The sequence below is a fragment of the Solanum dulcamara genome, chromosome 3 (assembly GCF_947179165.1).
Source record: "Solanum dulcamara chromosome 3, daSolDulc1.2, whole genome shotgun sequence".
Classification (NCBI taxonomy): Eukaryota; Viridiplantae; Streptophyta; class Magnoliopsida; order Solanales; family Solanaceae; genus Solanum; species Solanum dulcamara.
In genome coordinates, this window is record NC_077239.1 from 10369433 (window position 1) to 10381393 (window position 11961).

General features: G+C 36.4%; 1 protein-coding gene across 1 annotated transcript; it reads right to left on the reverse strand.

Moving 5' to 3' along the window:
- Nucleotides 1-356: 356 nt before the first annotated feature.
- Nucleotides 357-3222, reverse strand: LOC129882393 (selT-like protein). The gene is made up of 4 exons (XM_055956665.1): nt 2951-3222; nt 2779-2852; nt 1594-1912; nt 357-641 (listed from the first exon to the last, which is right to left on the reverse strand). The coding sequence occupies exons 1-4, from the start codon at nt 3122-3124 to the stop codon at nt 522-524; spliced, it is 687 nt and encodes a 228-aa protein (XP_055812640.1). The 5' UTR covers nt 3125-3222; the 3' UTR covers nt 357-521.
- Between the last annotated feature and the right edge of the window lie 8739 nt (nt 3223-11961).

Genomic DNA, 11961 nt, shown 5'->3' on the forward strand with positions numbered 1-11961 from the left:
AGCAGATGTTCATCTACCGGTAAAAGTGCTTTTTCAGTTTGATATGGTTCTTACCCATAGACTTGGTAGCATATAGTTCCAAAAAAAGAACAAGAAATACATTTCACCTAGCATACGTTACACCTGGAACTGGTCTGTGAATTTCATTGATATACCATTAACTACTGTGATCAAAGTTTGATCATGTCTGCATATGCATTTCAAAGATGAGATGAAAGGGAAGGGCATCTAAGAACTTCTAAGCATATCATTATTCTTTCAACTTTCAAGTTGCTACAAGATACTGTTTCCATTGTAGGAGAAAGTGTGTACACTATAAAAATCAATTGTCACGCGGATTTGAGGAAGGAAAAACCTTCGATAACCAGTCCCAAAAATCATTTACTGCAAATCAACAATTTCTGAAGAAGATGATGTTCGATCTTTTCATTGCATGTATGTCTATCGCTACTGGAAGGACACAGCCCACAATATTAAATCTAAATCAATGTGGAACTATTGATCTCGTGAAATCTCCACATCTACGACCAGGAAGATGCACCAAGGCCATCCACCACCCCTGAGTTAGTAATCCTTCTGGCAACTAGATCTTTCAACTCAAGTTCGCCAGGAAACCTATTCTCTTTCAGTTTAGAGAAAACCTGTCAAATAGATTAACATTGAATGGTGAGAGGAGACGCAAGAATGTGCATCAAGCTACTTGCTATGAATTGAATAAAGAAATCCAGTACACAGTAAGTGTTGCTGAGAAGGAACACAACCAACAGACTGAAATTTTGTAGTTTTTTTCTAATTGCATGACACCCTATAACAGACTTGTCTTGTGAACTGGATACACAGCTGACTCGAAAACTCAAAATACTCAAAAGATAAGAAATGTAAAAGGACCCGATCTTGACTCAAATTCTCAAGTCTTATAAGTTGACATATCTACCAATCAATAAAACCTTCATATCACATGCTACAGGGGCTACAAAGATCTCTGTGAATCATGGTGTACTTCAAAAGTTAGCTACACTTGAAATCCTTAATATAAAGGCATTGCTCAAAGATGATTCTCACCAAATTTAAAAGAAACATTATATATATATATATATATATATATATATATATATATGAAAAGGGAGTAAAAGTAAAACATGCCAGCAACATTCGCAGTCCGAAAATGAACCACAATTTATCTTAGGCAATTTTTCCCTCTGTGAGCAGGTGAAAGAGAAAGAGAATGTAAGGTGTTCAGAGAGTTAAAGGTCATTTTTTTAATATTCATGGTTGCATATCAGATGAACAAAGTAATGTTCCCCTTCATTTTTTCTTTTCTGAAAAGAACAGAGAAGTTAACATAGTAAAAATTAACAAAACCTATCTGACAGTGCATCACAGATATCTAAAATGATCAAACAGCCTCTTTAGATGGACATCTATCTAGCCTCTAGTAAAGTAAAGATGGTTTCCAGAATTTCTTCTCATAATCAGATGGTTTTAGACAACAAAATGGCACAGAATGGTAATCATTTCCCAACGTCTTTAACCTCAAGGGAAAAGGTACCAAAAGAAGAAGATAAGCATAGACAGAATTTGAAAAGTACATACCAGTTCACCATTACAATACACTTCAAAAGCACCAGAACTTTGCAGCATGGACTGAAAGAAATTTCCCAGGAGCCAAGTGGTTGCCATAGTCCCAAATCTGTTTGCACGCAACTGATAGAACCATGGAGGTGGTACCGCAAATCCCAACCTAGGAAATATTTGTTCACCAGCCATTACAAGGCCAATGACTCCAAATTGGAAAACAGGTACTACTTTGCCCAACAAACGTTTTGGAAGTGGAGGAGGATAGTTAGCAAGGACGACATGGATACCAGGAAACTGATTATCCAACATGTTTTTCATTGTCACAGCTGTCCCTCTGCCAAGAAACATGAAACTTAAATGCAGTTTGATATGGTAAGACTGCAGGGCAAACAATTGTACAGACTAGATGACCAATTGAACAAAGTAATGGAAAGGTAAATAAAAATTACTTTCCATATAATGCTTCTGTGCATATCTTTTCTTATCCATACAAAGGAACCACATCCAAGATTAAAATCTTTACACACCAAACATAGGAAACATGCACTTCTATGGATCTTGTATATTGGCCTATATAGGAATGTTTTTTTTTTGCATTTTAACGGGCATTCAACAAATCACACAAAAGGAAGTTGTACAACGTCCTCTCTACAAATCAAATGAGAAGGTTAAGGAGCACTCTAAGAGACCTGTACTGTAAGAGTTCAACGTTCTCCTTTAGTTTTGGGACCTCTTTTCCATCGTTCAACTAAGACTATTACACCACTTAGAATGACGTTAAGCACTAAATCATGTTGGAGAGACCAGAAATTATGTTCCTCAATAACCCAAAATTCTTGGCAGTATCATATATTTTCTTGTTGATATATATGATTTATACAGCCGACTCATCTAGTTCGGAACTGAAGCCCAGTTGATTAATTAAGACTACCGCACTTTAAACAACCTGTCATGATATAAGCTACCATACCAGTTCAATAGCTAATTCGAAATAGAATGACATACTCCCTTTGTTCCAATTTATATGACACACTTTCTTTTTCGAACAGTACGAAAAAGAATGACACATAGTTATATTTAGCAACAATTTAACTTCAAAATGCCCATTTTACAGATATTTTATAGCCACTAGCATCTTATTCTAAAAATTTCCATTAATTAAGCAAAACCCATATGATGGTACAATAATAGAAACAAAACCTGTAAGAACAAGAAGAGCAGAAATCAATGCTGACGGTGTTACCAATACCAACTGCACCAATACCACCAGTTTTCTGCAAGTCAAACACAAAGAAACATATAAAAAAAAGATACCCTTTAATTGAAAAGACATAAAGAAGCTAAGAAACATGAGAAACATTGAGTGAGGTACCTGAGTAGGGAATTCAAGAGTCTGAGGTTGTTGGATCACTGGCGGCTGCTGGTGGTGGTGATGATGGTGGTGATCGGAAGTGGGTTTTTGAGGGGGAGGAGTAAATAATTGGAAGAGATCGGATATGAACAGAAAAAGGGGTAAACCCACCAGAAGAAGCTGAGTTCGATCCATTCTCGCCAAATTCACACAGAGAGAGGGAAAGGCAGGGGGGAAATGGGGAATTTTGCTTCTTTCTTCCTTTGAGATGAGGGTAAAATTTTCCTCATCAGATGATAAAAATGGTCACTTATATTTGATGATAAGTTCAAAATAGTACCTCAAGTATGCATTAATAAGTTTGGTCCTTTAAGTTTTTGCTAAAAAATAAATATGTTTAGTTTCGTCAAATATTTAATAAACTTTATTTGTTAGACTTGACGGAACTCGACCTACACCTTAGGCGTGTGTAAACCTATAATTTCATAACGTTTAAAATAATGAATTTACGATTTATGAGATAAATTATCACAATTGTGTTGAGGAGATGTCACAATAATTATTGTGAATGGATGATTATATAAAAGAATATTTATATTAAGTCATTTGAATTTTTTTTAGGCCGAAGGGTTCCTTGGAGCAAAAATCCTAATTGCCGGATTTATTGATGAAAAGTTTTCATATAATCTTATTATTGGCATACTTGGGGCGAGCATATCTCTCAATATATAATGAGTTAGAGGGACCACGATGACCAAATTGAAGGCTCACGAATCTAGTTTCCAAGGCATAAAATCGTTTGTCAAACCAACATCAAAGTAAAAAGTTATGACTATTTTATCGAGGATTGCCAGGCAAGCTAGCAAATTGGGTCAAAATCACTTTATAATTGCATTTTGAGATTGTTTTCATTTCAAAAAAATTCCGAGAACAACAAGGTCGTCTTCCTCTATTTCCCTTACGTTCCAAGCTCTAAATCAAGAGATTGCACCATTCAGGTCCTCCAAAAATCAAGGCATGGGCTAGGGGTGTTGTGGAGAGCAACTAGCACATGTTTCTCCTATTGTTTGGTGATGTTTGAAACTTTTTCGAAGGAGACAACTTGGTGATTTTTTATGTTCTTGGGGCAAGCTTGTGTTAAGGTAAGAGTTTGAGGACTCGTTTATGATCATTTATGGGATGTTTTATGGTAATTTTGACAAATTATGTAGCTAATGAAAAATCTGTCGATTTAGCTAATATATGGACTATTTTTAGGTGCTTGTGAAATGCTTTAGGTACTTGTAAGCTGCATATTTATATTATTTGTGAAACTTAGGATATAATGAAGAATTATCGCGAAAGAAATTTAAGCATTTAATCGCTCGTTTGCAAGGTATATTAAGACAAAACTCTCTTCTTCATGTCACATAAATCCCAAAAATTGCAAATCGTTTAATGAGTCATTTTTACTATCCTATTGCTAGGAAGACTCTGTGTGAAGGACATTGGTATGTTAGCAGACTTTATTCATTGACTTTATCGTATCGTTATCACACTTGTAACGTTGTGAAATATGTTTAACAGTTAACATTATTTTTCATCGAGTTTCTTATTCCTTACGTCTAGTAACGGGCTATTGTCCTATAAGTGCACCTGAAATGTTGGAGAATTATTATGTTGCATCTAAGGGAGGTATTAAATCATTCTTTCTCGTTAGAAGCTTTTACAAAAATATTATTTGAAAATGATATTAATACTAACTCATGTGTGATAAAAAGGTACCATCAAAATTCAAAGGTAAGTTTTATAGAATGGTGGTTCGACCGACGTTGTTGTATGGGAAAGAGTATTATTCAGTCAAAAAATCTCATGTTCAACCGATATATATTGCAGAGATGAGGATGTTGAGGTGGATGTGTGGTCATACTAGGAGCGATAAGATTAGAAATGAGGATATTAAAAATAAGATGAGAGTGACCTTCGTGGTGGATATGATGAGAGAAGTGAGATTGAGATAGTTTGTACATATGAAGAGGAGATGTAGGGATGCACTACTGAGGAGGTGCGAGAGGATGGTTATAGAGGGTTTGTAGAGAGGCAAGGGTAGGCCAAAAAGGTATTAGGGAGAGGTGATAAGATGTGATATAACGCAGTTGCAAATTACCGAGGACATGACCTTAGATAAGAAGACATGAAAGACACATACTTGGGCAGAAAGTCTGCAGGTAGTGTAGTGTTGTCTTACCTAGGGTGGTTGGTGTTTGCCATTTGTAATGACCTTGAGGGTCATTTTCAGAAATTTGTGCAAAATTACCATTTTACCCCTATCTTTAGTGCCTCCGAGTATTATTTGATCGGTTTGTATTGTTGGTTTTGTTAAAATCTTAATAGGTTGTGAATTGTATAAGTTTTTGAGTTTTCATAAGCTTTACGTTTTAAAAAATGGTTTTCGATACCAATCGGAGCTACGGGTCTTGGAACGAGGTTTCGTTAGTTCATCAACTCCGGAATGTGAAAATTGGATTAGGAGATTTTTCCGAATCACATTTGGGGTTAATATATGGATTTGAGGTCTTGAGTTGGAAAGTTTGCTTTTAATGAGCTAAGTTTGACTTTGGTCAACAAATCGAGTTTCGAGTGTCGGATGGTGATTATGCTAGTTCCATTGGCTCCGAAACGTGTTTTCTGATCAATTTGCACTATTAGTTCATATTTATAGAGTTCCGAATGAGTTTTGAGGGTCAAAAATATGTTTTGAAGGGTGGTGGTGCAAGTTGACCGCGGTCAACGCATTGTCAATGCGCGGTCAATAGTCAACACGCGTGAACAGTAACCTTTTGGGTAGAAAATACCCCTTTCTTCCCATTTTAATTTTTTTTACCATTTTTTTGAGTTCTTGAACTCTTTAAGGCTATTTGAGAAGAGATTTTTGAGGCAAAGTGTTGGGTAAGTGATTTTTAACCTTTCCTTTTTCATTAAATATTTGATGATTTTAACTCCTAAATCTTAGTTTCAAACCCTAAAAATCCTTGTTTCTTTCCTAATTCGAATTTAAGAAAACTAGTGATTTCTAACTCGTTTTGAGCTCTATTTTTATGTGTTTTTCAACCATGAGTTCCTTATTACCAGTAGAATATGATTGTCCAATAAATTTCAAGATTGAACCTTTTTGGAAATAATTATTTTTGGATCATTTTACCCCCGATTTCGAAACCTATCAATATGAGTGTTATTGGACTCCTTGTGATGTGTATGTTTCATTGTTGATAGTGAATTGTCATTCCGAGTGTTGAATTCGAGAGTTGCTTATCTGGTGGAGGTATTCATTCGGGTGCGGTTTCGGCAATTGAGGTAGGTCTGACTATTCTTCTTTGAGACTGAGATGAGATAATTAGTCATTCATATGTTATAGACTTTGGGATGGAGTTGTAGTATGAGTTGAGAATGTTATTTATATTGTGATGCCGTGTGGGAGCTTATTTGTTAATGTGTTGCCGTATGGGGGCCTTATTTGTTATCTTGTTTGCTTTGAGATATGTGATTCATTATTTGCCTATGAGAGAGGCTTGAGGATATTATTTGACTTGTGATGCTCGCCTGAGGGGTTGAGTTGGGGGTTTTGTGCATGCTTGAGTATTGAAATATTGTTGAGAAAGGGGTGATTATTTAAATTGATGTATTTTCTTTCCATTACTATTTATTGAGGGTGAATATCACATGTATGTTATGTTTTGAGAACTTTGAACCTTGTACTACATGTAAATTGAATATTACTTCCATGCCATACATGTTTTGATGCATTCATCCTCATTCATTATGTTATGAAACATGGAAAATTGAGAAATATGAAAATTCTTTTTGAGAAATAAAATAAAACAACTTTAAACCTTTGTATCTTGAGTCTCTGACCAAGATAATTTTACGGCAGGGTAGTAGATACATTGTGATCCCTTGACCACAAGGAGGTGGCAAGGATGATGAGATATTGTGATTGAGGTATATGGTCTGCGAGACCCCCATGGATCCTGCTTGGAAGCACAGCTTGACAAGTGTATACGACAGGCTATGCGACAGTCTTGATTCCACCGTACCATCACATCATTGCATCATCATATTGCATTGCATTGATATTTGTACTACTTGAATTATCTGGTTCATTATGATTACACATCGGGATGAGATTTGGTGTCACGCACCGAGAGGGTACCCTAGACGTGACCGGCACTTGAAGACCATTGCTGGTCCCCAAGCGAACCATTTGGTCCAATCACACATCCATTCAATATCAATCAACCAACGAAAGTTTAAAATAAAGAAATAATTTAGTGGGCAACTCAAATCATCAATCTAACTCAAAGAATAAAGGCCATGGGCCAACAAATCAAACTCCAATCTGTGTCGTTAAAAATAGTTTGACAAGAATAATTCAAAGAAAGAAAATACTCAATCGACCCATCACTATCTAGTCTATGAAGCCTCTATCACTACTATCTAATTGGTGCCAATGACATATTTATGGCTACCTCAAATCAAAATAAAAAGGGCTAACTCGACGCAAGAATGATATAAGCAGTGTCCTTCGGATGTAGGAAATGACTCACCAATACGCCGAGTGTGTATAGATCCTCAATGGTGCTCCTATTGACGATCTCTTAAACTTGTCTCTGCATCATGAAATGATGCGGGCCCAAATGCCCGTCAGTACATGAAATGTATGAGTATGTAATATGGCAGAATGAAACATACCTCAAGAAAGAACAACGTTGGTTCAAATATCTCAAATCAGAAAGATAAGAGAGACTCAATCAAAGTGTCATAAGTCTAAAGTAAGAATATAATTTTTAGACAAAGACCAATCATATACCATATAATCCAATCCAATCATGTAAAATACTGTTCAATCAAATCATATACAATCCAATCCAATCGTACACTATCCGATCACATATCATTTAATCCAATCCATCACATATCACCTAATCCGATCTAATCATACACAATCCAATCACATATCATCCAATTCAATCCAACCATGTATATTTCGATTCAACCCAATCCAAGCATATGCAATCAACTCCACCATAAATTCAAAGGACTCAATTCAATAGATATGCAAATTAAGTTATGCAATGTTTTACAATTCAACTCAATCATCTACAATCACAATCATACCAATCATATCAAGCACAATCCATTCGATTGGGAGTTTCTCTAACCGACAACTATCACCATATGAGCGAATAATAGTACAACAAGCCGACGTTGTTGCCAAGTTCGTTCATACCTTGCCAAAGTAAGAACGAATCAACAATCATGGATCCATAACCAATCAAGTCTTATCATGTCAGGACAATAATTTAGGAAACATCCGACTTTAACGGTTCAATCCTCTCCTACGTTTGGAAACGTAGTTTATTGGTTCAAGTATGGACTATACTCTTACCCAATTCGGTGCTCGATACTCCTCCCAAGACTCAATATGCTCATATTTATCAAGTGAGTAAAATACTCAAAATACTCATTTAGTCTCATTGAACTCTTTCAAATCAACTCATTTAGTCTCATTGGACTCTTTCAAATCAACTCATTTAGTCTCATTGGACTCTTTTCAAAACTCAAATCAAATCTGGCCTCATTGGACCTTCTTTCAAATCGACTCATCTCAAATCATCAAACTCTTCTCTTTAAAATTGATACAATCTCAACTCAATCTCAAAAATTGATATTTTAAAGTAAAAATGCTCAACTCATTTATACTCAAAATACTCATGTTCAAAAATGAGAATTTAAGAGACTTTCTCAAACTCCATTTATGCTTAAACTCTTTCTAAATCAAAGATGAAAATAATCACTCTTTAAACTCAAAATAGTGTATAAATAGTTTATGCAAAAATGTTCACAAATTATTTATTTAAAACTCCTTCTCAAAAGATCATTTATTTTCAAAATGTTCATAAGACTCCAATCAAATCAAATTATGCAAATCACATATCACATAATCACATTAGACTCCAATCCACTTCATCACACAACATCCTCATATATCATCATTCACATCATCATCAAACATCATCATCACATCATCATCAAATATCATCATTCACACCATCATCAAACATCTATTCCAAAATCCTTATTTAATTCTATGTTTAATTTACAGAGACAAAAGGACATTCTAACTCTACCAAGGTTTTATTTCTCTTTTTTTATGCCCTTCACATTCATAACTATCTCAAAATTCTCCTATAACTAAAAATCAATTTCATCAAACTCATGTAAAAGAATACCTCATTCCACTATGAAAATAATATTATTTTTATTATACATAAAAACCATCAATCTCATCCTCAAGATAATTATGACAAAAGAAATCTCATCTTGGGTTCATGTGAATGAATACATGAATCCATACTCTCAACAAAACTCAACTCAAGAACACCATCAATACATATGAATTTATATACAAAAAATCATTTGTAGTCAATAATATGAAAGATAACTATTTAGTAATTCAAGTCATGAAAATCATCAATCAATTAATAGGAAAAAGAATTTTTTTTTATAATTTTGGGAAAAATTCAAGAAAACCTCCATGAGAGGTTCAATCTTTTCACCATTTTCAGCCAACACATCTATGGGGCATATGAAAGAACTCAATCCATATTTTAGGTTAGCCTTACATACCTTGCTTGAAGAACATCTCACCGAAAACCAAGACTTGACTTGGAGATCTTGAATCCTTGAGCTTTTGAGAGGATTTCTTATTGGAGATGTTTGGAAGAGAAGAGGGGATGGAGATTAGGGTTTTTGGGAGGTGAGAAGGCTGAAAACAATGATCCCAAAATGTCCTATGTTAGTGTATATATGTTTAGGGAAAATGTCCAAGTTGCCCCTCTTCAAAATCTGGAAAACTGGGCAAAAATCTTGCTGGCAATATAGTGGCGCGTCGCGCCACTGCAGCGCCAAGCCAAAATAGGCTTAAAACCCTGCATATATAATAGTGGCGCATTGCGCCAAAGACCAAACTACTAAGACTGTTATCTGGCGCTATAGTGGCGCCAGGCGCCACTGGAGCGCCAAGCCTAAATTTCCTGCAGTGGTTGCCTAGGCCTGAAATTCCTGCAGTACTAGTCTATAGTAAAATGGTCATAACTTTTGACTCCGAACTCCAAAAATTGCAATCTTAGTGGCGTTGGAAGGAAGACTCAAAGACCTTTAATTTGGTAGGTGTGAGCCATCCAGTTTATTATATTTTAGGAGATATACTCATTTGAAGTTGACCCTTATACTAACTCATCCAAAAACTTAATCGATTGGAATTCTTTGGACTCAGTTTGGTGTTAGAGATCCCTTGTGACTCCTAAACACATCTAACACACTTCAAATACTTAGGAATTAATCCTAACTCATATATAAAATTACAAGTTCTTCAGTTCGAATCTACACATACATAAAGAAATGTTCGAGTCTTTGCGAAAAAATTATGGGGTGTTATATTTGGGATATGTGCCATTATGACCTCAGTTTTTAGATCATAACAAATTAGTATCAGAGCTTTAGGTTCATCAGTCTCATAAGTTAAAGAGTAGAGTATCTAGTAGAGTTTTGCGGATCGGTATGTAGACGTCTATACTTATGTTTGAGAGGCTACAAGATACTTAATATGAGGATTTCCTTTTTTTTACTCCCTTCGTGCGATTTATTTATATCAAGTATTGTATACCTCTGATCTATTCCTTCTGTGCATATGGTGAGGACTAGAGCAGCAGTTACTAAGGGTAAGGCTACAACTGTTTCCCAAGCCCCAATATACGGGCGAGGTAGAGGACATGGTGGAGTCAAGGGGACGAGGCTGTGCAAGGGGAGCAACACCTTCTAGTGGATGAGCTAGAGAGACATCACCAGAGCCCATGTATGAGCATGAGGATGACTTGGAGCTGAAGACTGAGGAGTAGAGGCCATCCCAGCCTCCTATGGTTAACAATAGTGCTCCGATACTTCAGGAGTTATTGGTTCGATTATTGGCTAGACTGGATGGTGCTTCTACCTCTAGTATTCTTCCAGGTACTTTAGGTTCTCCTATCATAGTTGATGCTACATTGCCAGTTTAGGGGACTAGTGTAGGATTTCAGACTCCTAATTCTTCTTCAGTGCCTTCTATTGCACCTTTGAGATTTGCAGCTCCGCAGTTTCTGCTAGTGCTGCCATATCGGTAGCTGAGTAAAAGAGCTTCGAGAGGTTTGTTCGATTGACGCCTTCAAGGTTTGATGGTACATCCAAAGAGAAAGCCTATGACTTTTTGACTGAGTGCCAAGACAGGTTGTTCAACCTAGGCATTTTAGAGGCACATGGAGTAGCTTACACTTTATATCAGTTTCTGGGAGTGACTAAGGAGTGGTGGAGGTTGGTTCTTGCTCGTAGACCTATTGGTTCTCCTATGATGAGTTGGTAACAGTTTAGTGAGGTATTCCTTGAGAGATTTCTACCTTATATCCTCCGTGATCAGCATAGAGATGAGTTTGATAGACTAGAGAAGGGCTCTCTATATGTATCTGAGTATGAGGCTCGCTTCCATAAGTTATCTCATTATGCTATATCGAGTATTCCCACCGAGTTCGAGCGGATTCGCAAGCTGGTGAAGGGAATCGCCAATTATCTCCTAGAGGCTATAATCTCTCTTGTACTGTCTGGGGTACATTTCAGATTATTATTATTAATCATGCCAAGATGATAAAGAGTATCCAATATTCTAGACAGGATAGGGCCAAGAGGTTCCGTCGACAGGGTCAGTTTAACGGTCATTCCTCCAAAGGCAGAAAATATTTGGGTTCAGGAACCCATGGTTATCAGGGTAGACTAGTCCAGACAACTATTTAGGGTTCTTTGAGCTCCATAGGTGGTGTCAACACTTCTGGTTATCCCCCATGAGTTTTAGGTCCTCGAGGTTGTTATATGTGTGATGAGTTTGGGTATAAGGCCCAAGATTGCCCCAAATGTGCTCCTTCTACTGGACGGCCTGGAGCACCAGTTATTCGTTATACATATGCTCT

Excerpts from the sequence above, each read along its gene's own strand:
- LOC129882393 (XM_055956665.1), bottom strand. The coding sequence starts at position 3,124 with ATGGATCGAACTCAGCTTCTTCTGGTGGGTTTACCCCTTTTTCTGTTC. Across the intron at positions 2,853-2,950 it reads CTCTTGAATTCCCTACTCAG|AAAACTGGTGGTATTGGTGC; the intron begins GTACCTCACTCA and ends TTTGACTTGCAG. Across the intron at positions 1,913-2,778 it reads TGCTCTTCTTGTTCTTACAG|AGGGACAGCTGTGACAATGA; the intron begins GTTTTGTTTCTA and ends GTTTCTTGGCAG.